The sequence below is a fragment of the Electrona antarctica genome, assembly GCF_951216825.1.
Source record: "Electrona antarctica genome assembly, chromosome: 2".
NCBI lineage: Eukaryota > Metazoa > Chordata > Actinopteri > Myctophiformes > Myctophidae > Electrona > Electrona antarctica.
In genome coordinates this window covers 49,578,557-49,604,325 of record NC_136807.1, presented here as the reverse complement: position 1 = coordinate 49,604,325, position 25,769 = coordinate 49,578,557, and the positions used below count along the sequence as shown (strand labels likewise).

Here is a 25,769-nt window from a genome sequence, read left to right as displayed (position 1 = left end):
ATTAACTTAAAATGTTATCGGTCGGCCTCATGGTGGCGCTATAACAGCCCACTTTACGTTTTGGCTTATAACTCTTGAACCGTAGGTCGTAAAATCAAAATGATTTTTTCCCTGGATTCCTTGGGTCATGACGCATCTCCCCATATAGGCCACGCCCATTTGCGTCATGATAGATTTTCCGCCATTTTGAATTTGATCCAAAACACACTTTTTGCTTTTCCTCCTACAGATTTTGTCCAAATCTCACAAAAATCTGTACACATGATCTCCGGACCTTTCCGATGAAAACTCGAACGGCGGAATTTTGATAGTGCGTATCGTTCGGCCGTAATCGTCGTCCGAAGTTAGCAGGAGGGGCCTACTTTACAAAAAACGCCACAAATCACGAACGGAATGTCCAATCCATCCCAAATTTGAATCACTTGTTACGGGTGGGTTACTCAACCCAGAGCCAAAAGCAATTCCATTTTCATCCATAGGGGGCGCCGCAAATGCGAGAAATTTAACCGTTTGTCGCAAAAACATGATTTTTGGGGGGATAAATCCCCTCCGAATTACTTACGCATGATCGCAGGGGTGACGCGACATTGCAATTGGCTGGCAATATCAGTGGGAGGGGCATATGTAAGCCACTGCGGCAACCACACTTTGCAATTTTTTAAAATTGCGACCTTTCTAGTTATGTTCTGTTCCAGACTTCCAGTAGGTGGCGGCAGCGCCTCGATCCTCTCAGCCTCTGGGTGGCGGTATGCGCTTTACATTGGAGATAACCAACCCCCCGTCAATAAACATATACGAAGAAGAAGGGGAGGAGACGGAAGTGGGTCACGTTTTAGAACTCTCCTCCAAAACAATGGTCTGTGTTGTTATGAAATCTGCAGTGTGAAAAAGATGTAGCTTTCATAACAGGCTCTTCCACAACTTAGCCCGTGTGCGAAGTTTCCTCTCATCGGGGCATTGTAGATCAACAACAACAACAATACCCTCGTCTCGTCTGCTGTGCACAAAAGTTGCAGAAGGCATCATCATGGCAAAACGCAAACAATCTGCAGCAGGTACAGCCGCGGAGAATCGTACAAAGAAACTAAAGCCAGTCTCTAAAAGAAAGATGCAAAATGAAGCAAAAGCAAAGAACGGTCCAGGTATGAAAACCACGATTTAATGAATCAATTTATAAGAGTTATATATAGCGTCTGTGAGCGTTGGATCTGACAGCCAGTCTCCGTGCAGGTGCATCATGCCGAGCATTGCAGACTCTAGCCTCGGAGACCACATGCATTTTCCTTTCAAAAGAAAAGAAAACGGAGACTGCAGACTCGGAGTATAGAACTAGATCAAGACTATCATAGATGTATTTTTTTTATCTTTGACTTTTGCTTTCGTATCTATGCAAAACTATGATGATCCAAGGCTATGCTTGATTGATTGATTGATTGATTGATTGATTACAGTACAAGTACAACTCAATACAAAAACTGTTAACTGTGAGTGGACGACACCATAAAGCAGTACACTTATTTACAATAGGGCCCACCATTTTCAATTCATCAAAAACATTTTTGATTGATAGGCTACAATCATGCAGAGCCAGAAGATAATCAACCCTCAACACAATGAAGTTAAAGTGCACAGATATATGCTCGACTTTGCATAATCCCTGAGTTTAGCACTGTTTAGTGTTTAACCTAAATTAAAAGGTTAACTAATTGTGTTCATGACTGTTCATTTTAATAAGAAAACCTATGTTCTCTGTTTTTCACTTTGTTGTGACGTGGTAATAATATAATTGAGTAAGCTGATTGGTAAAAAGACAAATCTTATTCTCACTCTAATTCCAATGTCTTGTTTATTTCCATGAATCTATCCTCTTTATGGATCTGTCTGTCTTCTTGCCTTTCTACCCGTTAAAAAGTATCTCATCCTAGCTGCAAGCAGGGAAGTCCTATCTATCTAACACTAACCCCTAACCACAAGCAAATCTAAATCTATTTGTATTAATATCTGGAATCTAGAGTTCATTGCAATACCAACCCTAGACAACCTATCCAAAACAGAAACGTCTGATTGTTAAACTCACCAACAATATGCAGCTTTGCGGAAACCTTGAACTTTCCATCCATAGACATGTTATGAGTTACCTTCTGTCAATACATTCTGTGCAGGTGATAATCCTTCCAAGTGCACATAATGCAGGAAGCACCAGGCAGGTTGCTTTATTGAAAACTAGCACTTCCAAAATCCAACACTGACTAAATGTCATATAATACAGTCAGATATAGCACTTTTCTGCAGTGATGTAAATAGGTTTTCAATGTAATGGGTCCCGGGACCCAGGGGTGGTCTTTTAGATGGGTCCCAGGGACATTTTATGAGCCCTACTTAAACGTTAGAGTACAGTACCGAGTACAGTATTGCATCCCAGGACCCCACTCAATTTAGTGAGTGAAGGGGTGCAGCATGCAGGTTATTTGCATCACTGTCGGATGAAAGGGCGGTCAAAGAGTTAGTATTGCAACTCTAGATTCCAGATATTAAAAATATTATTCACTATTCATGTTGTATTAACTCATATTGCACCTTTACGGACAGCTTGGGTTCCTTTTTCCTGTGCTTTACACCTGTGTTACCTGTGTATAATGCTAATTATCACAAACAAATTGTTGTGCTCATTTCACTCAACATCCTGCGTATGACGAATGATGTAAAACAACTTAGGCATGTAACGATATCTCGTATATCGATATACATCGATATTAATCCCGACAATATGAATCGATTCATTGAAATTAAAAAATCTGTGCCCAGGTGATGATGGTCGTTGATACTCATCAAGGAAGGCAATTATGTTTCTGCACTGTCAAAAGTAATGCTACTTTTTTGCAATGTAGTTAAATAATAAATCTCAGGGGGGAAGATAAATTATATAAAATTAAAAAAACGGTAATTTTTCTTTAAAATATATTTTTTAATATCGTGAAAAATCGTATCGTGAACCTCATATCGTGATACGAATCGTATCGTGAGTTGAGTGAATCGTTACATGCCTAAAAACAAGCGCTCGGCACATGCTGCCGATAATGAGCACATACACGTGTAAAACACAGCAGCTATTGAAGAGGAAGAACAGTAGAATAATTATTGACAGAAAGTTGTTGATAACTTGACGACAGTGGAGTTTATGAAAGCAGCACAAAGAGGTTAACCCAAGCTGTCCAGGTTATACATACCCAGTGAGTCACTTTCAGCTAATCTCATCCCATGATTCTCAATCTTCTGAGTTTACCTATCAAGCAGCGGTCCCCAAACTTTATTGGCCGTGCACCCCCTGTTACCTCCTGACCTTTGGCCGAAAATTATACATTTTTAAATATGATTATGGCAAATAATCACAGAATGTCACTGTACTGAGAGACAAGCAGCTCCTGTATACTCCCGCAGCTGCTCTATACATCATCCTTGCAACAGCGGTTTACCGGATTTTGCCGTTTGTGCTGCTAAATAACAGCATGATAAAACCGCCATTACCCTTTTTCATGTCACGCACCCCCTAGAAGGCGTTCGCGCACCGTCCACAAGGGGTGCACGCACCACCGTTTGGGAACCCCTGCTATATAGAGTAATACGAGTATTAGCTCACAACTCCCGTACAGAAGCTGAACATGAATATCTCTCTACCAGTTGAGACCCTGATGGAGGCCCATGCAGGCCCAAACGCCCTTTTTAACCCTTGTTGAGTGGTGAACCCACTCCAAGGAACAGCAATGTCCGTGTTAACCTATGTGTTAACCTATGTGACTATGTGACTATGTGAGAGAGAGAGAGAGAGAGAGAGAGAGAGAGAGAGAGAGAGATTTTTTTCAATAGAATGAAATAAAGGATTTTTCTACCTCAACCGCACAGACCTGCCTTGGATCCTCTTTAAAGTTCGGCACCTTCTTAGTTCTTACCTACTTCCACATTGATCTTTACAGATTCAACGGTATAGAACTTTTAACCCAGGACGCTTCTATAAATGCCTTTATAAACCCATGTTTCTATGTCAGTCGTTCTCAAACAGTTTCATGTCAAGGACCCCCAAATGTATATGTAATTGGCCACCGACCCCCATCTGAAAATATGTTGTCCCAGGGACCCTCCAGAAGCAAAGATTTGAGTTAAAAATGCTCGCTCTGAAAGAATATTCAAAGGTTTGCGCCACATTGACACGATTTTTCAAAAATAGCAGACCTACGAGCTCATAGTGCGGCACTCGGTGCCGCACTATGAGCTTGTAGATCTGCTATTTTTCAATAGCTATAATGCTTAAAACACCAAAAGGGGTTCCCGACCAAAATGGGTTAAAGAACTCCGGTCCTGTATTAATGTTAATGAATATCTCTCTATTTCTCTCTCTCTCTCTCTCTGTCCTCAACAGGTAATGGAGTCACGATTGAGAGGAAGAACGCATCTAAGCCACGTTCCTCCCCCAAACCAACAAGGGCCTCTGCCTCCAGGACCACCACCTCCACCTCCAGGACCACCACCTCCACCACCAGGCCCTCTGCCTCCAGGACCACCACCTCCACCTCCAGGACCACCACCTCCACCACCAGGCCCTCTGCCTCCAGGACCACCACCTCCACCACCAGCAAATACTTCACTTCACCTCTGAAGGCACAACCAAAGACTAGCGATGACGATGACGACGACGATGAAGATGACTTTGATATGGTCCCCATGGCAACCCCCACAAACCAAGAGGATGATGATGAGGAGGAGGAGAGTGAGGAAGATGATTGGGAGGAGGTCGAAGGTGAGAAGGATATTATAAAGACTGAACATCGTTTACTGGTATTAATGTCCAGAGCTAGCTGTCTGTCTGTCTGTCTGTCTGTCTGTCTGTCTGTCTGTCTGTCTGTCTGTCTGTCTGTCTGAAAAAGTAATGGCATTCACGACGTGAACAGTGGCTGCACTCTCTCTGTTTGTTTAGCATTCAGAATGATCAATTTCTTCAATGAAAAACAATCTGTGCGTGTTTTTGGGGGGAGACCATTAATGAAGCAGCAGCTGGGGTCAAGTGACTTTGCAAACACTACTGGCCCCATACAATATTAGTGACAATGTTGTAACATAACATGTTTGGCAGTATACACTACATGTCAATGTAAATGTTGAGAATTTACATACGGTAGGGTGCTGCTGCTTTTGTGCCTAACGTGGTGTGTTGGCTAATTTATTTACGCTGTGTGTGTGTGTGTTTGTGTGTGTGTGTGTGCGTGTGCTTGTGCTTGTGCGTGTGTGTGTGCGTGTGCATGCACGTTTCTCAGAGCTGGATGGACCTCTGGGCCCAGTAGGACCAGAGACAGAGCTGGTCCTGCCGTCCCATCCAATCGAGATTGAGATTGAGACTCCAGATCTTGTTCACAAGAGACAGAAAAGGTTTGTGTATGTGTGACTGTACTGTACTGTGACTGTACTGTACACACATTCAATTGTTTGTTTATTTTTTCTTTGTTTGCTCTTTCTTGCACTCTTTATTCTATCCCCTTTGTTTGCTGTTCTTGCTGTGATTCATTGAATGAATGATGTGATTGAAGTTTTACTCTCATGTACCTGTTCCTGCACACAATAAAGTAGCCTACAAACTTGAACCTTGTGTTGCACTGTCTGTAGAAGTTCCCATCGTCAACCTCTCTCTACGATAGCTACTGATTAAATCCCTTTGCTGATTGGTCAGGGAGAAGAGGAAGGCGGAGTGGGAGACGTACCTGAGGAGGGTGGTGAATCGCTTCAACAAGGATCTGCTGATAGACACACACAAGGCACGCACGCACGCACGCACGCACGCACGCACGCACGCACGCACGCACGCACGCACGCACGCACGCACGCACGCACGCACACACACACACACACACACACACACACACACACACACATTGTAACCATTTATTTATGTCCACACAAAGGATATGCATACAAGGACACAAATATTATAGGTGCATTAAAGTTACATCTGCAAAGTCATGGCATGTGTTTTCATGATACAACAGGCATGTCACTCAGTACTCTATGGGTATAAGTAACAGTACTCAGTACTCTATGGGTATAAGTAACAGCGTCTCCGCCATATATGACGGCTGCCAATTATAGCAGAGACACCACAATACTTTGCCTGCCTTTTTGCCTCCTTTTTGGGCATCCCAAGTTGTTGGAACCCTCTAACACACACACACACACACACACACACACACACACACACACACACACACACGTGCGCACATTCGTTCTAGGAGCCAACGTGATCCACACACTCTTAACGAACACATATCACACCACCGACAAAACAAGTTCAACAACCACACTTTGGACCTTGTCTTCTCATACAGTTACACACGGTTACTGACTTTTCTAATTGTCTCTCAGGTTCACCTGCTGTGCCTCATAGCCAATGGGATGTGCCGGAATCGACTGTGCAACGAACCAGATCTGTTGGCCATCACTCTGTCTCTGCTGCCGGTCCACTTCAGTAATGTAGCCAAGGAACGCATAGACAATCTCTACCTCTCTGGACTGCTCAAATGGTGCATACATGTGTGTATGTGTGTGTGTGTGTGTGTGTGTGTATGGTCTATTATGTATTGCGCTGGTGGTGCAATTCCAAATAAAACTTATAGCTTACGAAACAAAACACTGCTGATCTGCCATGCAGTAGACTTGAGGTGAGGTGCTGGAGTCACAATGAGGTATATAAGAAAAACGCTCCGCACACTCAAATCTGTGCAGAATCTAATTCTTTTTTATTTACAAGACGGCAAGCTTTCGGTTGTTAGACCTCCTTCAGGCTGCTTACATGTACTTGTAGCTTAGACTTGAAAATATATCGATCCTACTGTATGTGATCATTTCTGCTCACCTTTCTTCATGATAAACTCTCCCTCGCACGCACGCACGCACGCACGCACGCACGCACGCACGCGCACGCACGCACGCACGCACATGCACACACCACACTCGCATCTGCTGCTATAAACATCAATTTCTCTTTCTCACTCTTCCCTCCGTCTCCTCCATCTCTCCAGGTTTGTTGCTACGTTCACCCTGAACCCCAGCCTTGCCTACGAGGAGCATCCGGACCCCAGGGGTCTGCTGGAGAGACGGCTGGCCAGCCTGTCTGCCAGGGACCACCGGGAGATGACGCATGTTAGTACTACCTTCATACAGCACCTCCTCTCTCCCATGTCTGCTATATACCAGATGTGTCTGTCTGCAAGTTGACTCATACTACCTGATGAAAGGTCTGAGCAACCCGAAATGCTGGATTTACATTCAATTGGGGCGGCGGTGGCTCAGGGGCAGAGTGGCCGGACGGTAACCGCAAGGTGGCCAGTTCGAACCCGGGCTCCCCCAGAGTCAGTGTCGGAAGTGTCCTTGAGCAAGACTCTGAACCCCTAATTGCTCCCGATGTGCTGGTTGGTGCCTTGCATGGTTTCCGCTGCCATTGGTGTGTGAATGTGTGTGTGAATGGGTGAATGTAATGCGCAATCTCTGTAAAGCGCTTTGGATAAAGGCGCTATATAAATGCACCATTCAAGGTGTGAAGACAGTGTGAAGGATTATGTTCTTTGCTTTTCTCATGCGTTGACTGCCTACTCTGCACCTGTCCCTTGACACATGAGAGAAATGCAACAGTGAAGTTGCATTCACTCCGAATATCGGAGTGAATGCAGCGCAAAAAAACGCAGCGAAAAAAACACCGTTGTGTAACCACCTTACATTCAGCAGTATAGTGGAAATTGGTACGAAATTTATAACCCAGCAAAATGTTATAGTTGTCTTTGTTTTTAGATTACCCAGCTTTGACCCATACGCTTTGTGTTCCTACAGCTCTTCCTATTGGTTCTAAGGTCCCTGCAGCTCTTCTGCCGATTGGTTATCTCCCTGCAGCCCATTCCCCTCAAACCTCCACCTGCTAGGGTAACGAGTACCGACAATCTGTTTTTTGTTTTTTTTCACTGTGCTTCGTATTTGTTCACTTTCATTCAAATGTAGAGTACGTTCAGAATTACATTTTTACGGGGGCACGGTGGCACAGTTGGTAGTGCTGTCGCCTCACAGCTAGAAGGTCCTGGGTTTGATTCCCGCTCGGGGCACTGTGGGTGCTGGCGGCGTGTTTCCTCCTCCGCGTCATCAGTGCCCATACCCGAGGCGGGGTTGGCGAAAGGGCCTTTCTGTGTGGAGTTTGCATGTTCTCCCCGTGTCCCCTAGGGTAGGTACCCTCACAACAAACATGCAGTAATCCTGGTCTCTAAACTGCCTCCCCCTGGCCAGCCAGGGGGACCTGATGGAGGGGAAAGGAACTGGTTGGAATAACGTGTTCCTTCCACGCGCTACGTCCAACCAGGGAAACTCTCCCCTGTCAGGTGTAAAGGAGCAACTTGGACAATCAGGCATGAAGGAAGCATGAGTTCATGTCCGTTGCTCTCCCCATGTCCCCCATATATGTGGACTAGGTTGGCGGAGGGTGTGTAGAGCCCAGGATCACATTAGATAATTGACACAGGGGTGAATCGTGGGATAAAAATTATTAAAAAAAAAAAAAGAATTACATTTTTAATGAAACAGACCCACTTTCCAACCCCTCTTCTCACGGCCGCTGCAGGGAAAAGGAGCTAGCTCCTCCAGCAGTGCCCCAGGAGAGAGCAACCCTCCTGGCCAGACGGCCCCCAAAGACGGCACCACGCCTTCCGAGCCCAGGGCGTCTCGTGGCACCAAAAGACCCGCCGGAGGGAAGGCCAAAGGAGAGCGCGGGGGAAAGAAAGCCAAGAGGAAAAACATAAAAGAGGAGGAAGACGAAGAAGAGGTGGGAGGAGGGAGGAGTGCGACGACGGGCGGACAGAAGCCCAAGAACGCGAAACGCCGCAGTGTCGCGTCAAAGGTTAGCTACAAGGAGGAGAGCGAGAGCGACGGGAGGGAGGGCTGGCTCAGCGAGGCTGGCTCAGCGGAGGAGTTTCAGCTGAGCAGTGCGAAGGAGAGCGATGATTCTGAAGGTGGGGCTAAATCCCAGAAGGGCAAGAAGGGGAAAGGAAAGACTAAAGCCAAGACAAACTACACAACGCCACAAAATAAATCCCTGAAGGGGAAGAAGGGGAAAGGAAAGAGTAAGGCCAAGGCACAAAATAAATCCCAGAGGGGGAAAGGAAAGAGCAAAGCCAACACGACAACGCCACAAAGCAAGAGTGGAGGATGCGCGAGTAAGAAGGTGACGAACAAGCAGGAGGATGACAAGTGGGAGGAAGTGGCGGACGACAAGAGAGGAGGAGGAGGAGGAAGAGTGATGATAAACAAAGGATTCACGAGAAAGAGCGGAGGCCTAAAGATACGCGGGCCAGGTGCAGACGAGTGGCTGGAAGTATACGTGCCCAAAACGTCCTCCTGGGTTTGCGTGGACGTGCAGCAGGGGATCGGCCGGCCACACCTCTGCCCCCAGAATGCAACAGCGCCCGTGACCTATGTGGTGTCCGTGGACGGGCACGGGCACCTGAAGGACCTGGGCCGGAAGTACGACCCCACCTGGATGACGTCGTCCAAGAAGAGGCGGGTGGAGGAGGACTGGTGGGAGGACACGTTGAGGCCGTTCCTGGGACCGGAGCTCGAACGGGACAGACAGGAGGACAAGGAGGTGAGACAGACAGATATTACATAGATACATTGGCAAAAGCGGATGACCGTCACGAGTCCACTACACCAAATTATCTGTGTTAAAATTATATGCCCTGCTTAATACGCTATACCCGACATTTGTTTTATGTGTTTAAATCGCCGTATTTTAATAATTAAAAAGAAACTCCGACTTTACTGCGGAGCTGGTGGATAGAGCTTCATGTTATGATGACGAAAGCGGAAATCAACCCATGCGCTGGGCTGCTAGGGCTTCTGGGAAATTGAGGCCAATACAAGTGAACGGGGGTTTTGTCCGCCTCCAAACACCTCTTGGAGGCGGATCTTTTGGCGTAGCAAGATGGCGGGTGGTGCGACCGTAAATAACAAACGGAGGAACCTATTTTCGCTGGATTTTCACGGATCAAAAGCGTATGATCTAAAGGTAATAAAACAATCTCGGCAGCGTAGAATATTTGATTAAAATGCGGGTAACGCGTAGTACGCAGTAGAACTGTTAACGGGATAGAGCGTCGCAGTCCCGCCCCCTACCAGGGACCAGGAAATGATTCTCCGTTCATTTTCCTCATAGACATTTCAGAAAGTATTTATTTAAAGACGTTTACGCCGCGGACAAAGCCAACTCGAGTCGTGACAAATCATGACAACAAACACAATTTTTGGGGCCGAAAAAATAATTAGAAATAAGAAAAAAACGGAAGGTTACAACACTTTCTTTGTTGTTTTTCTTCTTTGTAATTATTTGTTTGGTCCAAAATATTGTTTGTGTTGTCATGAGTTCTCACGACTCGAGTTGTCGGTGTAACCGTCTTTAAATAAATACTTGTTGAAATGTCTATGGGAAAAATGCATTGGGATTCATTTCCTGGTCCCTGGTAGGAGGCGGGACTGCGACGCTCTATAGTGTACAAAAACAACAAATGTAACCAAAAAGTAGCACAGGCTGCAGTGGGCTCCCTCGACAGAAATTATGATCTGTGGATAATGAGACCTAAGACAGTTTAATGTTTTGTTCTAGAACTTCCATGGCATAAATCACACAGGTCTGTTAATATCGCAACAGTTCTTAAGCTGTAGATATGCTTATTTTATTTTTGATTGTTAAATTCCTGTGTGGATAAAAAAAAATCATAAGCCTTTGTTTGGGACAGAGCTCATTTTCTGAATTTCACCTCCAATTCCATTTTAAATCTGAGGTGGGAACCCATAATGGAGGTAACGTCCGAGTTGGACGTTCAGTGTTACACTACAGTCAGTGTTTAGGTTGCTCGCTGTTATGCTGTTAAGTGAGAAGGCAGAACATTGAGTATTGGGAATGTGGCTATACTGATACTTGTCTGTCTGTCTGTCTGTCTGTCTGTCTGTCTGTCTGTGTCTGTCTGTCTGTCTGTCTGTCTGTCTGTCTGTCTGTCTGTCTGTCTGTCTGTCTGTCTCTCTCTCTCTCTCTCCCTCTCCTAATCTCCAGCTTAATACCAAGATGATAGACAAGCCACTTCCAACAGGCATTGCAGAGTATAAGAACCACCCCCTGTACTGCTTAAAGAGGCACATGTTGAAGTACGAGGCTCTCTACCCCCCCACAGCAGCTGTACTAGGCTACTGCAGGGGAGAGCCTGTATACTCTAGGTGAGTAGTATTGCACTAGGTGCTCAAACAATAACTAGATATACTACGCACGCACGCACACACTCACACACACACACACACACACACACACACACACACAGACACACAGACACACAGACTGAGAGAAAGCCAACAGACTCTTGCTTGTGAAATGAGATATTCTTTATTGATGAAGTAAGCACACATTCTTAGAAACAGAAATTCCTACTAGAACCAAAAACAGTTGCTTGGCTATTCCCCATAGCATAACCTTTTATTGGTTATTAGGGATGTACGATATCAGCATCTGCAATATCAGCCTTCAAATTGCGATATAGGTATCAAAATAATGTACCGGCCGTTATATTATTTCATAAAATATTTTAGGAGTGGGGAAAAGTCTGAAAGCTGCAGGATCAGTCAGTACTACGTTTAACCCATTGTGGGCGGGAACCCCTTTTGGTGTTAGCATTATGTTATGCTTTAGCTATTGAAAAATCGAAGAACGACTGACATAGAAACATAGCTTTTTCAGAAAACTGTCAGGATGTAGAAGACATTTTTAGAATCTGATCTCAGGTCAAAATGGGTAAAATAAGTTATATAGGCCTAATAAATCAGATAAGAATGCATTAAAATTGGCTAATGGGAGCGAACTCATATAGGTGTGAGGGCTGCATAGCGGCCCAAAGTCCTAGATGTGAGGGCCTACTAGTATAAGATAAGGCCAACATTTTATCCCTACTTCATTATCTTATTATATGCTTTCAGATCTCTTTCAGGGCGTTTCACGTACAGTAGGTGCCTGATGAAGGTCTGACGACCGAAACGTTGCAATAAAAACCAACCTAAGTGAAGACAGTGTGCGGGATTCTCCTTTTTTCTACATATCAGTTTCCTGTTATCCGACGCACCTGTCCTTTGTAGGTGTGCAGAAGGACTTTTTCGTATAATCACGTACAGTAGGTAAAACCAGGGTATGATGAGAAATAGCCACTACTGGTGTGGTGTGTGAGTGCACGGTTAGGCTTGTAGATCGGCTATTTTCAGCAAGAAAACAAAAACAGTCATTACGACGGTATCAAGGCCCGCCAAAACACATTTTGTTTCGACTAAATCAACTAGATTTAGTCGACTAAAATCCTATGATATTTAGTCGACTAAAACTAGACTAACACTAAGACATTCCAGGTGACAAAAATGTGACTAAAACTAAATAAAAAATATTCAAGAGACTATTTTCTGCCAAAAACAACACTGTCAGGCTGTCTCTAAATGTCATTGTAAAGGAGTATTGTACTTGTTTTCAGGTACTGTGTGCATACGATGCATTCCAAAGACACGTGGCTGAAAGAGGCACGCACTGTCAGACTGGGAGAGCAGCCGTACAAGGTAACATACTCTTTCTTTTCTTATTCATTTTTTCAGCTTTTTTTTCCCTTTTCCCTCTCAGTCCCAACCATCTTGCTGCTCCATGTTTCTCTCTGTCTGTCACTCTCCCCTGATCTTGTCTCTCTTGTTCTATTCCATCCGTCTTTCTCCCAACTCTCTTTCTCCTCTCCTCCTTTACAACATATTAAAAAGTCAGTTTCAGGGGCACGGTGGCACAGTTTGTAGTGCTGTCGCCTCACAGCTAGAAGGTCCTGGGTTCGATTCCCGCTCGGGACGCTGTGGGTGCTGTGGCGGCGTGTTTCCTCCTCGCGTCATCAGTGCCCATACCCGAGGCGGGGTTTGGCGAAAGGGCCTTTCTGTGTGGAGTTTGCATGTTCTCCCCGTGTCCCCTAGGGTAGGTACCCTCACAAAAAACATGCAGTAATCCTGGTCTCTAAACTGCCTCCCCCTGGCCAGCCGGGGCGCCTGGTGGAGGGGAAAGGAACTGGTTGGAATAACGTGTTCCTTCCACGCGCTACGTCCAACCAGGGAAACTCCAGGGAAACTCCCCCCTGTCAGGTGTAAAGGAGCAACTTGGACACTCAAGTTCAAGTCCGTTGCTCTCCCCATGTCCCCCATATATGGGGACTAGGTTGGCGGAGGGTGTGTAGAGCCCAGGATCACATTAGATAATTGACACAGGGGTGAAAAATGGGTTACAAAATCGTGGGATAAAAATCATTATTTCTCGCCCTTCAATCCCCTTTCCAATGATGTTGATGACGTACGTGTACATGTACCACTGTATGTGAATATTGTTCTCTCTCTCTTGTCATCAGATGGTGAAGGGTTTCTCTAATCGTTCTCGTAAGGCCAGGATTGTGTCCGAGCAGAGGGAGGAGAAGGACCTGCCTCTGTTTGGAGAATGGCAGACTGAGGAGTACCAGCCTCCTATAGCTATAGACGGGAAGGTAGGTCGCTCTCTCTCTCTCTGTGTGTTGGCAGACAAAGAAGGCTTTTCAGCCGACTTCAGGGGCTCCCCATGTTTCACGGAATTCAAACATATCTTGTAGATATAGCCAATTGGCCATGGATGCTGATCATTGCATATGCTGCTGCCATCTATTTTGGTGTCGGTGATGTGCTGGCCAAGTTGAATAAGCTAGCAGTGATAACTAAGAGCTTGAACACCATTTTTTTTAATGGAAACCCTGTAACGGAAATATTATGTAATTCCTTTCATGGGAATTTTGAAACATGGTGGGCTCCATTTTCGTCACCGCTAAACCCTTTATCCCTAAACTAGCCTTTTTTACTATTTTGAAAAACATTCAAATAGCCAATCTACATTGACACGTTGTGAGCTTGTAGACTGGCCATTTTAACTATTCAAATTTCTTTCGCAAAATAGTAAAAAAAGGCAAAGAAGTTTATGGATAAGGGGTTTAGCGGTGACGAAAATGGAGCCGGTATCTCTCAGACACAGTTGCGTGCACAGATAGACACTAGGGGGTGCTAGAGCACCACCTGCCCATGTCCCTCTGGACAGCAATGTGCCCTTTTGAAAAAAACAAACAAAAAGGCAACCGGCCGATTCCACACGCTGCACAAGGCGCCCTTTCTTCACTTGAGCCCCTGCCCCTCTAAATGTCTGTGCACGCCACTGCTCAGACATTTTGAAGCCCTGCTGTTAGGGGCAACTGCCAGCGCTGTTTCCTCACACATCTTCCTTTTCTCTCTCAGTCACAACCATCTTGCTGCTCTCTCTCCTCATGTCTGGCTTTGTGTGTTAATCTCGTGCAACTATTGATTATCTTCTTAGCAATAGAGCACCGAAGTCCTGACGTAACTCGCTCATCCCTTCGATTCCCCTGGTTCGCGGAAGTAATTTCTCTATGGAGAATAACATGGGCTCATCTTAATATCGTCTACTATAAGCGTTGTGGTCCAAAAATAAACAAGCTGTCTCTGCGTTATTGTCGGGGAGGTGTCTCTGTATCGTTTGCAACAGTCCGTCACTCATATATGATACAGTCTGCTTCTAGCGAAAATGTAACTAATTCAGTAGCAGTAACATTAGCGTTTTCTCTCAGTCAGTTGATTCTTCATATCCATGTGAGTGAAACGGCCGGGGTGACATGTTTATTTTTCAAACACAGTTCTTATATGAGGTGATCAAATAAAAAGTACACCAACCTGTAAATCCACTAGTCGACCTTGTTGGTACTAGTTGACTAGTTGATAAGAAGAAGAAGAAAAGTTATTTTTTTTATTTTTTATTTTCCCCCGATTTTGTAGGCCTCAAGATCAGGTAGATTATAGTTATAGTCACCATGTACACAGTTTTTCAATGTACAAATGTTTATTTCCCCCATTTTTGTATTTTATTTTATTTTTTACATAATAGGTAGTTAAACAACTAGTCGACTAGTAAACTAGGCAACTAGTCAACTAGTAAAAATGACTAGAAGTGAATGCCCTAATACACATGCACACTTCCTATCTGTCTCTCCTCCTCTGCTAGGTTCCTCGCAATGACTACGGTAACGTGTACCTGTTTAAGCCGTGCATGTTGCCGTTGGGCTGCGTTCACCTCCGACTGCCCAGCCTGCACCGCGTCGCCAAGAAACTGGACATGGACGCCGCTCCGGCTATCACAGGCTTTGACTTCCATGGAGGATTCTCGCATGCTGTGTAAGATGGTGGTCAATAAATTGATAAAACACATTTGCCATATTCAGTCAGAGGTCTGTCTGTCAGGGAAGCTTCTTATCTAATCTAAAGTATTTCACTGAGATTAACCCATTTTGACCTGAGATCAGATTCTACAGTTTTCTGAAAAAGCTATGTTTCTATGTCAGTCGTTCTTCGATTTAAAAAAAATAGCAGACCTACAAGCTCGTAGCGCGCCACTCGGTGGTTAGCCGACTTGCTCGTCTACATTTTCCCTTCTAGTAAGGGCATTTTATCAGGTATTTGACCAATCTGGGAACTAAATCGTTACCAAGACATTTCTTCACCAATGTGTTTCTAAAGGTGTCTAATAACATGTACTAAAAGATTGAAATTCAACTCCTGTGGGAAATTTGAGTTGTTAGCATAATATGTGACCATACCATTAACATACTATATAAAGCAAAAAAGGTCCAAATTTCATCATTCTTTAAGTAGCATGTGACATATGAAACTAGGGGGTTTTCATGATTCTGAATCCATTCCAAGCATTAGTTTTGCACAAAAAACACTCATTGGGCTAAATTCGGCCATATCCACTTGCCAAAATGTGCTTGTGATGACGGCTATGTCTGTTTCCTCCCAAGGAGTGTTTGCATTGCGTGTTGGCATTTAATGTTTGTGTTGCCACAAACTTACGTCATATTTGGTGGACATTTGACCTAATTTCTCCTTTCATTGTCAATGGCAAATATGAGATGTGAGGGGACAAAAGCTGTATACAGGAGGGGCTAGCGCTCCTCAAATGATGTTGGAACTAAGAATGCTGCTGTTTTGGGCGGGAACCCCTTTTGGTGTTAGCATTATGTTATGCTTTAGCTATTGAAAAATAGCAGATCTACAAGCTCATAGCGCGCCACCGAGTGGCGCGCTACGAGCTTGTAGGTCTGCTATTTTTGAAAAATCAAATCGAATGACTGACACAGCTTTTTCAGAAAACTGTCAGGATGTAGAAGACATTTTTAGAATCTGATCTCAGGTCAAAATGGGTTAACACGTGTCTGTGACTGTGCACGTTTCAGGACTGACGGCTACGTTGTCTGTGAGGAGAACGAGGAGATCCTCAGAGCAGCCTGGTCGGAGGATCAGGAGATCCAGAAAAAGAAGGAGGAAGAGGTATGTGTTTCTTATTTCATTAAAAAACAAACCCAAAGTCCCGCCCCCTTTCTTGACGACGCCAGGCCCAGGAAATAATTCCCAATGCATTTTTCCCATAGACATTTCAAAACGTATTTATTTAAAGACCTTTTAAGCGTCGTACAAAGCCAACTCGAGTCGTGACAAATCATGACAACAAACACAATATTTTGGACCAAACAAATAATTACAAAGAAGAAAAACAACAAGAAAAGTGTTGTAACCTGCTGTTTTTTTTCTACTTTCTAATTCTTTGCTTGGCCCAAAACATTGTGTTTATTGTCATGATTTGTCACGACAAGAGTTGGCTTTGTCCGCGGCGTAAACGTCTTTAAATAAATACTCTCTGAAAAGTCTATGAGGAAAATGAACGGGGAATCATTTAGCAGATCTACAAGCTCATAGCACGCCACTCGGTGGCGCGCTATGAGCTTGTAGATCTGCTATTTTTCAATAGCTAAAGTATTACATAATGCTTAGTTAAAACACCAAAAGGGGTTCCCGCCCAGAATGGGTTAATAGAACGGCTGATATATCTTACCAACTTATTGAAGTCTATTATTACAATATCCATATTTGGGTCGTGCATGTCCCAGAGTTCCATATATGAGGACGACGGCGGCGACATCCAGCACCGACATCAGGCTGGATGTAGAAACCTCATATATGGGCATACACGCCTGGCATCGTCAGGGTGATACCGTACCCCAGTTGGCTGGCATCGTCATCATGACACGCATCCAGTAAAACCGTATAAAAGATGGATCAGAAGAGCATGTAGCGTCGATTAGCAGAAACTCCCATTCTTGTCACGGGAGACTCCAAAGCCCTCGTATATCATATCATATCATATCATATATCAAATGTGCGAAGATGGCAGATTGTCAATGCGACGATGCAGGAAGCTTGAGCCCAAGAGAAGTGCACGATAGACTGACCGCGCAACGTGACCAAGTCAGAACCCTAAAAGAAGACATGGCCGATAAAGCCGACATCGGTGCCGCCGTCCAACTTCTGGTAAAGTTAAAACTCGACTACAAACTGATAACGGGTCAGGATTACAAAGCAGGAAGTCCGCCCTCGGAAGGTTCCGTTGTTCAAGACAACGGACCATCGGAAGAAGAAGATGCCGATGTAGATACAGTTGACCCGTGGAATGTGTCCGCCACCAGTGCCAAGGGAGTGGACTATGACAAACTGATAGTCAGGTTTGGCAGCAGCAAAATCGAGAAGGCGTTGGTGGACAGACTGGAGAAGGTGGCCGGCCAGAAAGCACACCGCTTTCTGAGAAGAGGAATCTTCTTCTCTCACAGAGATGTGCACCAGGTGCTGGATGCATACGAGAGGAACAATCCCTTCTATCTTTACACGGGCAGAGGACCCTCGTCAGAGGCCATGCACGTCGGACACCTCATCCCCTTCATCTTCACCAAGTGGCTGCAGGACGTGTTCGACATCCCCCTGGTCATTCAAATGACGGACGACGAGAAATACCTGTGGAAGGACATGACGCTGGAGCAATGTCACCACTACGCGATGGAGAACGCCAAGGACATCATCGCCTGTGGCTTCGATGTCAACAAGACGTTCATCTTCTCCGACCTTGACTATATGGGTTCGTCGCCAGAGTTTTACCGCAACGTGGTGAAGATCCAGAAACACGTCACTTTCAACCAGGTCAAGGGGATCTTTGGCTTCACAGAAAGCGACTGCATAGGAAAGATCAGCTTCCCAGCCATTCAGGCAGCTCCGTCCTTCAGTAGCTCCTTCCCTCAAATCTTCAAAGGCAGAAAGGACGTTCCGTGCCTCATCCCTTGTGCCATAGACCAGGACCCCTACTTCAGAATGACCCGTGATGTAGCCCCCAGGATCGGCTACACAAAGCCGGCCTTGCTGCACTCCACCTTCTTTCCTGCCCTAGGCGGGGTTCAGAGAAAGATGAGCGCCAGCGACCCCAACTCCTCCATCTTCCTCACCGACACGCCCAAGCAGATCGAGAACAAGATAAAGCAGCACGCGTTCTCCGGAGGCAAGGACACACTGGAGGAGCACCGGGCGCACGGCGGTGACCCAGACGTGGACGTGTCCTTCATGTACCTGACCTTCTTCCTGGAAGACGACGAAGAGCTGGAGAAAATCAGACGGGACTACACCAGCGGAGCCCTGCTGTCGGGGGAGTTGAAAAAGCGTTTGATTGACACGCTGCAGCCGATGATCGCCGAACACCAACGGAAAAGGAAAGAAGTGACCGACGACACGGTCAAGCGGTTCATGACCCCCAGGCCGTTGAACTATCTTCTGGGCAATGACAAGGATACCAATGCAAATCCTGTCACAATGTGAAATGTCAAAGAATTCATGTGTGAACTGGGAAATGGAACTCAAATCAAATTCAACACCTTCAGTGCAGGAGTTACCTCAGGGGTGCGTTTTGAGTACACCAGCGCACCTGGAGGTGCACATCACCGAAAAGGTAGATCGCGATCTACCTTTTAGGTCACAAAGGCTGTGCAGGTAGAACACATGACATGTCCCTAAAAAATATTTAAAGGGACACTTCACCCTTTTTGCTAAAATAATATGTTAATGACATTTAGAAAATTTAGAACACTTTTCCTGTGAATCTTTATTATGTGTGTGATATGTGGTATTAGATCATTTAGATTTTAGCAGTGAGCCCAGTGTTTGGGCTCACTTACTTCCTGGACTACATGTTGTCTCAGTAAGACAGCCCTCCCCCTATCCACAAGGAGGAGCAGTGCACCAAAGCATTATGGGAATTGTAGTCCAGGAAGGAAGTGAGCCCAGTGTCCATGACATCATTATAGACTCTGGGCTCACTGCTAAAATCTAAAATATGTAAAACCACATATTACACACATAAAGACCCCCCAGGAAAGTGCTCTAAATCTTCTAAACGTCATTAACAAACATTTTAAAAAATGGGTGAAGTGTCCCTTTAATTTAAATATAAAACAACTGTCAGCTCAAACCCACAATGCAATAGGGCTATTTTGTTTTCAAGAGTGTTGCTGTACACAAAAATGTCAGTAGCATTACAAATACTAATAAAAAAAACCCCTTCCTATTCCATTTCCCATTCCAAGCGCATTTGTCTTAGGCTATTATGTAATGCCAGCTTGGCTATTCCAAAGCCCCCTCAAGTATTTAAACTATTTTCAGCAATGGTATAAAAAAAAATCACACCCGTGTGAACTGAGTGGTGCAAGGTCTTATATAGTCTGATCAGCTATGTCAGTGACGTCACACGCTAACCATAGTAACCATGCTCACCTTTGCACGGACACGTATACAGGTACACAAACATAGATACAGACAAAGCTGGTTGTTGGAGTGGTTTGCACCACTCAACAAGAATTCCGGTGAGTAGATCTTGTTCAGCTGGTCATTTTGAAAATAGCTCTCAAGTCAAAAGTGTGGGCACGCCTAACCTTCCCAGTTCCCAGCCTTACTCATCTGCGAAGAGAATAGCCTGGTCACAACCTAAGGCAGAGAGTGCATAGCCGGAACTGTCGGGTCGGAACATCCGTCAGATGTATTTCCCCCGAATACGATATTTTCCGACCAATCACAACACTTGTTTCATACACGGAGAATGTAAACAGATTTGTGAAGCGTCAACGTCATTTCCTTGGGAGGTACTTCCGCCAAAATCCCGCTACTTCCGCCAAAATCCAGAAATGCACTCACTCTATAGCGTAGGTCCTGCCCAGCGTTGGGCAGCCCTGGTGTACGGTATAAAAAAATGACTCGGGAGTTCAAATCCCTGGAGGTGCACATCACTGAAGATCTCACCTGGGCAGTGCAGAGTAGACAGAGCGGCTGGTGAAGAAAGAACAACAATGCCTCTACTTTCTCAGGAAACTGAAGAAAGCATGGCATGGGTCCCAAAGTCCTAAGAGCTTTCAACAGAGTCTGTCTGTGTGTGCGTGCGTACATATGTGTATTATTATTGTTTTGTGTGTATATATATTTTCTATATACGTACAGATATATATATTGTGTGTGTGTGTGTGTGTATATATAATTTCTAATATAATTTCTGACTTGTTGGCATCCTCATGTTCAAATCTCATTTTCTATTTGCACATTGTATTACAGAGAATCCGACAGTTGGTCGGCCCTTTTCAACCCACGTAAATGTTATTGTCTCGTTGTGTTTTCCAGAAGCGAGAGAAGAGGGTGGTCTCTAACTGGACTCTCCTGGTGAAAGGTCTTCTGATCAGAGAGAGACTCCAACGGAGATATGGTTATAAGAAGAACCAGGGGCCTGGTGGAGCAGGGACCTCGAGTCAGACTCACACCCCAGCCGGAGACGGGGCAGATGGGCTGTTATCAGACGACGACGACGATGAGGAGGTTGAAGGTGGGGGTCCTGCGATAAAGACAGCTGCAGAGACTCTGGCCATGGCCTGGCCTCAGAACAGACAGGAGGAAGAGGACATGAATGCAAATGTACCGACAAAGAAAACAACCAAACGAGAGAAGAAAGGGCAGGAGAAACACCTTTTCCCCTTTGAGAAAGTGTGATGTGGGAAATCAGTGGCAGCGGCTTCATGTGCTGATGACCAGTGTCTTTGCATATGCCTGTCGTGTGCAAAAACAATTTCTATACTACTATGTGTAATAGAGCGTCGCAGTCCCGCCCCCTACCATGGCCTAGGAAATGATTCTCCGTTCATTTTCCTCATAGACATTTCAGAAAGTATTTATTTAAAGACGTTTACGCCGCGGACAAAGCCAACTCGATTCGTGACAAATCATGACAACAAACACAATTTTTTGGGCCGAACAAATAATTAGAAAGAAGAAAAAAACGGCAGGTTACAACACTTTTTTTGTTGTTCTTCTTTGTAATTATTTGTTTGGTCCAAAATATTGTTTGTGTTGTCATGAGTTGTCACGACTCGAGTTGGCTTTGTCCGCGGCGTAACCGTCTTTAAATAAATACTTTTAAAAATGTCGATGGGAAAAATGCATTGGGATTAATTTCCTGGGCCATGGTAGGGGGCGGGACTGCAACGCTCTATATGGCTAGAACATAAACAGCAATTGACTGTTTCCTGTATGTCATTGGGAAGCCGGTCCATTACCTTATCAAGCCTTGTTCTTGTGGTTGAAACACTGGAAATACTTTAGCTCAGGGCTATATGCGAGGGTACACTACACTGCAGTGGTTGTCAAGGGTCCAGGGAAACCCTAGGCGTTTAACTTCAATTATTTAATTAACTAACTGCAAACTGTTAAAAGTCAAATCATGTATGAATGACTTTCCTCTAGCAGTAGGCCTGTTTCAAATCACTATGAATCTATTTCACACGTACAATTATGACATTAAGACAATTTCATAATTCATTGAAAACGGAATTCAATATTTGAATACGAGAATGATTTGAAATGTGGGTCTGTGGCCGGCCAATCTGAGAACCCATCGTCAAAAAATAAAGTAAAAACAGCGCTCTCAACAGTCTGTCGAGAGAGACTAGTGGCCGGCTAACAGCATATGAGAGTAAATTAGAGGGTCTGTGACATGAAAAGGTTTGGAAACCCCTGCACGACAGCTCCTGTGACTGTCTGTAGCAGATGTAAGTCACTGGGATCTCTCCCTCCATGGAGACGAAGCCTGGAAGACGAGGACAAGCATGCCATGCTGCTGTTGTGCGTTGTAACCTGAACTGTAGGTGGCGCTACAGGAGTGTGGCCTGTACACCCAAAGAGCAGATGGACGCATAGTCGCATACGATACAGTACTCCCACTCCCAGTCCCACTAAAACCACAGACCAACACAATTTATTCTGAAGACGACGGACACATCCTCTAAACTCTTCAACTCTGTTTCTCTCGCTCACATTGATCTTATGACTTGCTCTTCCTTCCCAACACACACACATACAGTACACTCTAGTCACTCCAGTTACCTTTCCTTGAGTTCTTTTTTTCCTTTTTTTCTTTACATCTTTTACTGTATTCTGTATTCTGTTTCATCTCCATCACTTGCTACATACTCTTTCACACAGCCTCACTCTTGGTCTCTTTCAGAATTTCTTGAATCTCTCTTCACATAGGTTTTATAATGTATGTGGAAAATAGGTGAATGCATGTTATTAGACACTGTTTTTGTATCAAATATTTTTTCCAAGAAATGTTTAAAAGCAACACTGTTCTGTACTGTAGTGTTTTTTACATATATTGCATATACTGTATAGTACTAAGCAACATTTAGCTTATCAGTAATCAACAGTTTAAAAAAATGCATCCTGTGATTTTCATACATTTCCAATATATTTTAAGGTCAGACTACACATGGATGGTGCAGAGCTTTCCTGCAGTGTTTCAAGGACAGAGCTGCAGATGCGGACGTGTGTTCTCAGTCACAGCCTAGGGAGAGTACAGTAGTAGTTTTATTACAAACACAGGATATGATGTTATTAGCCAAAGTGCCATGGACTCTACTACATGGCAGTGGCGTCCTCCCCGAGCCAAGCTTGCGCCTGACCCGACCGTATCCTAATTTATACCTTGAGAAACATGGGTGTCGTGTCGATAAAGTCATCACAGGGTTGGGTGGAAGGGGCTAAGGCAGTGTTGCCAAGTCTTATTTGAGAAATGCTGAGTCGTGTGTTGGGTTTTCTTTGGGCTTGCTTTATAAGCACGTGGCCTCTTTGGCCAATATTTCATACTATAATTGTCTAAACCAGGCCGAAGGCTTGGGGAGAGTGTGTTTTGCACTCCGTCCGTGTGGGTGTGTGTGTGTCCGTCCGTCTGTGTACAGCTAATCTCCGGCACCGTTAACCCGGTCGATGACACATTTTGCACACACACTCCCTGGATGCCAACGATGAACCTCTGCCCCAGATTTTCCAGAACGGTCTGTTATAGCGCCACCAGGAGGCCGACTTTTGGGAAACACATTTTCTTATATTACTCCTCCAGTTTCTGTCCAAAGATCCCGTAAATCTCTATAGTCATGTGTTCAAGCCGGATCTGTCCGATATTTCATATTCCATCCTGGCCTAATTTTGAACAAAAAGCCTCGAATCATGAACGCAGCGTGCAATTTACGTGAAATCTTTCACAGACTTTCCTACTAGGCTGAGGAATATATACCACCCTTTTCACATTGACCTGTTGGCCACCAACAGGTGGATTTTTGGAACAAAATGCAAATCATCCAATTGCCATTCAAGGCGTAAGAAGAAATGGCACCCTTTTCACATTGGCCTTATTATAGCGCCACCAGGAGGCCACAACCTGACCTGGCCTGGTGGAGACCTGTGTCCCCCGAGGGGCACTTTTTCTAGTAGGCCTATCTCACAGCCCCCTTTCCACGCCCACTTCCGGTAGATAGTGGTGTCATTTAACATTAGGCATTTACACTTTTTTTCTCTGGAGAATCTAAGTACATTTCCTAATGTTAAAATGTCAAAGACCGATAATAATATGAAGAAAACACAATGGTATAACAACTCAAATAAGTAGAATAAACCTTACCTTTACAAAACGGTAGTTTGTGGCTTGTGAAAATACCTCTTTTAACATGGAAGCCTATGGACCGCAAAAAAAATAACACCACTAGCTCCAAAAGGGGGCGGGGAAATGCTGTGAGATAGGCCTGTTTCCCATATGTTTACGGAGGAGTGTGAATCACATTGACTGTCTGAATCGGTCTGGTGTCCACTTATTAATTAAGCCCCGACTCAAGTAATGTTTGACTTATAATAAAATAACCAAAACATGAATTATTATATAGTCACCTACATAGTAATTATAATGATATATTAATCGGAATTAGGAATATAGGCTATGGCCATATTTTTCGTCTGGGTTTTCTAGGTGTGATGTGGATTAGTTCCTTAGCAAGATTTGACTTTTGGAGGGTTTGTTTTCTCTCACGAGACTTGGCAACACTGCTCATTGGGCTCATCAGGTGGGCGACCGGCTCCTTCCTGGGTGTTTAATTGAATAGGCCCACGACACCTCCAGAGGGTTCAACAACAACTGGCATCCCAGGGGTGCCCCTCCTCGGTCTTACCCCCCTCTAGACCTCACACCTTTCATGTCGTCTTGGTGTCATTTTGGAGCCCAGCTGTTGTCTCCTCCTGATACAGAGCCACTGGGTTGCTCTCTTTCAGCAGCACTTGTCTTATAGTCTACTGGAATCCCCCATAAGTCCCATGTTGGACCCAGAAATGTTGGTTAGTATAAACTTTTATGGTTCAAATGTCATCTATAGGCTTAGAAAATGAGATTAAGCTTGGTTGCTAAACGTTGCACTTTGAGCAATTTGAGTAATTGCCATTTACATCACCTAATCAATTAGTTGGACTTTAATAGGCTATATTAGTGCCCCTCACTTCACATGGGTGTGATTTTTGTATACCATAGCATAGACAACCAAAATTATCCAAATTTCATCATACTTTAAGTAGCATGTGACATGTCAAACTAGAGGGTTTTCATGATTCTGAATCCATTCCAAGCATTAGTTTTGCACGAAAAACACTCCTTGGCTTAAATTTGGCCATAGCCACCTGCCCTTAATGTGCCCAAATGTGCTGGCCACATCACATTTGTGATTACTGCTATGGCCCTTTTTTGACCAAGGAGTGTTTTTTGTGCAAAACTAATGCTTGGAATGGATTCAGAATCACAAAACCGGCTAGTTTGACATGTCACATGCTACTTAAAGCATGATGAAATTTGGAAAGTTTTGCCTTAAATAAGTTGTCTATGCCATAGACAACCTATTTAAGGCTAAACTCTATGGACTCTATGGTGTGGTATACAACAATGACCATAACTTTTTTTTGCAATGTTTCCGGCAGAGCAGACCTCTTATTCTGTGGACCTTAATGACCAAGTGAATAGAAAAAACACATACAAAGTATGTCATGACATCACATGTCCTCTCAAACTTACTGGCTCCCAGGCTAACTCAACTGGACAGGGCTTTGATGACTTTTGATTGATTGATTGATTGAATACTTTATTAACAGTTTGCAGAAAAAAAGCACAGGAAAGTACAGTTCAACACAAGGTCTGCTAAAGAGGATTTATAACCCAAGAAAGCACTTGGCTTGTTTCCATTGGGGTCCTTCATATTCATATTTATCTGAACATTGTATCTGACGTTAGAATATATAAATGCTATTACAGTGATTGGCTATCTCTGAAAGATAAATAGTAATTTCAGTGTTCAATGGGCCAAACATCAACCATTCAGATAGAGAGAGAAAGTGTG

At 44.4% G+C, this 25,769-nt stretch overlaps 2 protein-coding genes across 2 annotated transcripts; both read left to right on the top strand.

Moving 5' to 3' along the window:
* The first annotated feature begins 869 nt into the window (after positions 1-869).
* xpc (xeroderma pigmentosum, complementation group C) lies at positions 870-22,662 on the top strand. Its single transcript, XM_079526075.1, has 14 exons — positions 870-1,142; positions 4,415-4,792; positions 5,307-5,418; positions 5,717-5,801; positions 6,406-6,563; positions 7,062-7,182; positions 7,867-7,956; positions 8,642-9,661; positions 11,126-11,286; positions 12,576-12,657; positions 13,476-13,607; positions 15,161-15,330; positions 16,392-16,485; positions 20,695-22,662. The coding sequence occupies exons 1-14, from the start codon at positions 1,028-1,030 to the stop codon at positions 21,055-21,057; spliced, it is 3,081 nt and encodes a 1,026-aa protein (XP_079382201.1). The 5' UTR covers positions 870-1,027; the 3' UTR covers positions 21,058-22,662.
* LOC306943164 (tryptophan--tRNA ligase, cytoplasmic-like) lies at positions 17,380-18,849 on the top strand (the record flags this gene model as incomplete). The annotated part of the gene is made up of 1 exon (XM_079529365.1): positions 17,380-18,849. One exon carries the CDS (start codon positions 17,380-17,382, stop codon positions 18,847-18,849), a length of 1,470 nt encoding a protein of 489 aa, XP_079385491.1.
* Positions 22,663-25,769: the final 3,107 nt, after the last annotated feature.

What these genes read in the sequence shown, in the direction of transcription:
- xpc (XM_079526075.1), top strand. Translation starts at nt 1,028, where the DNA reads ATGGCAAAACGCAAACAATCTGCAGCAGGTACAGCCGCGGAGAATCGT. An exon ending in TGATTGGGAGGAGGTCGAAG is followed by an intron (nt 4,793 to 5,306) that starts GTGAGAAGGATA and finishes CACGTTTCTCAG; the next exon opens with AGCTGGATGGACCTCTGGGC. An exon ending in GTTCACAAGAGACAGAAAAG is followed by an intron (nt 5,419 to 5,716) that starts GTTTGTGTATGT and finishes CTGATTGGTCAG; the next exon opens with GGAGAAGAGGAAGGCGGAGT.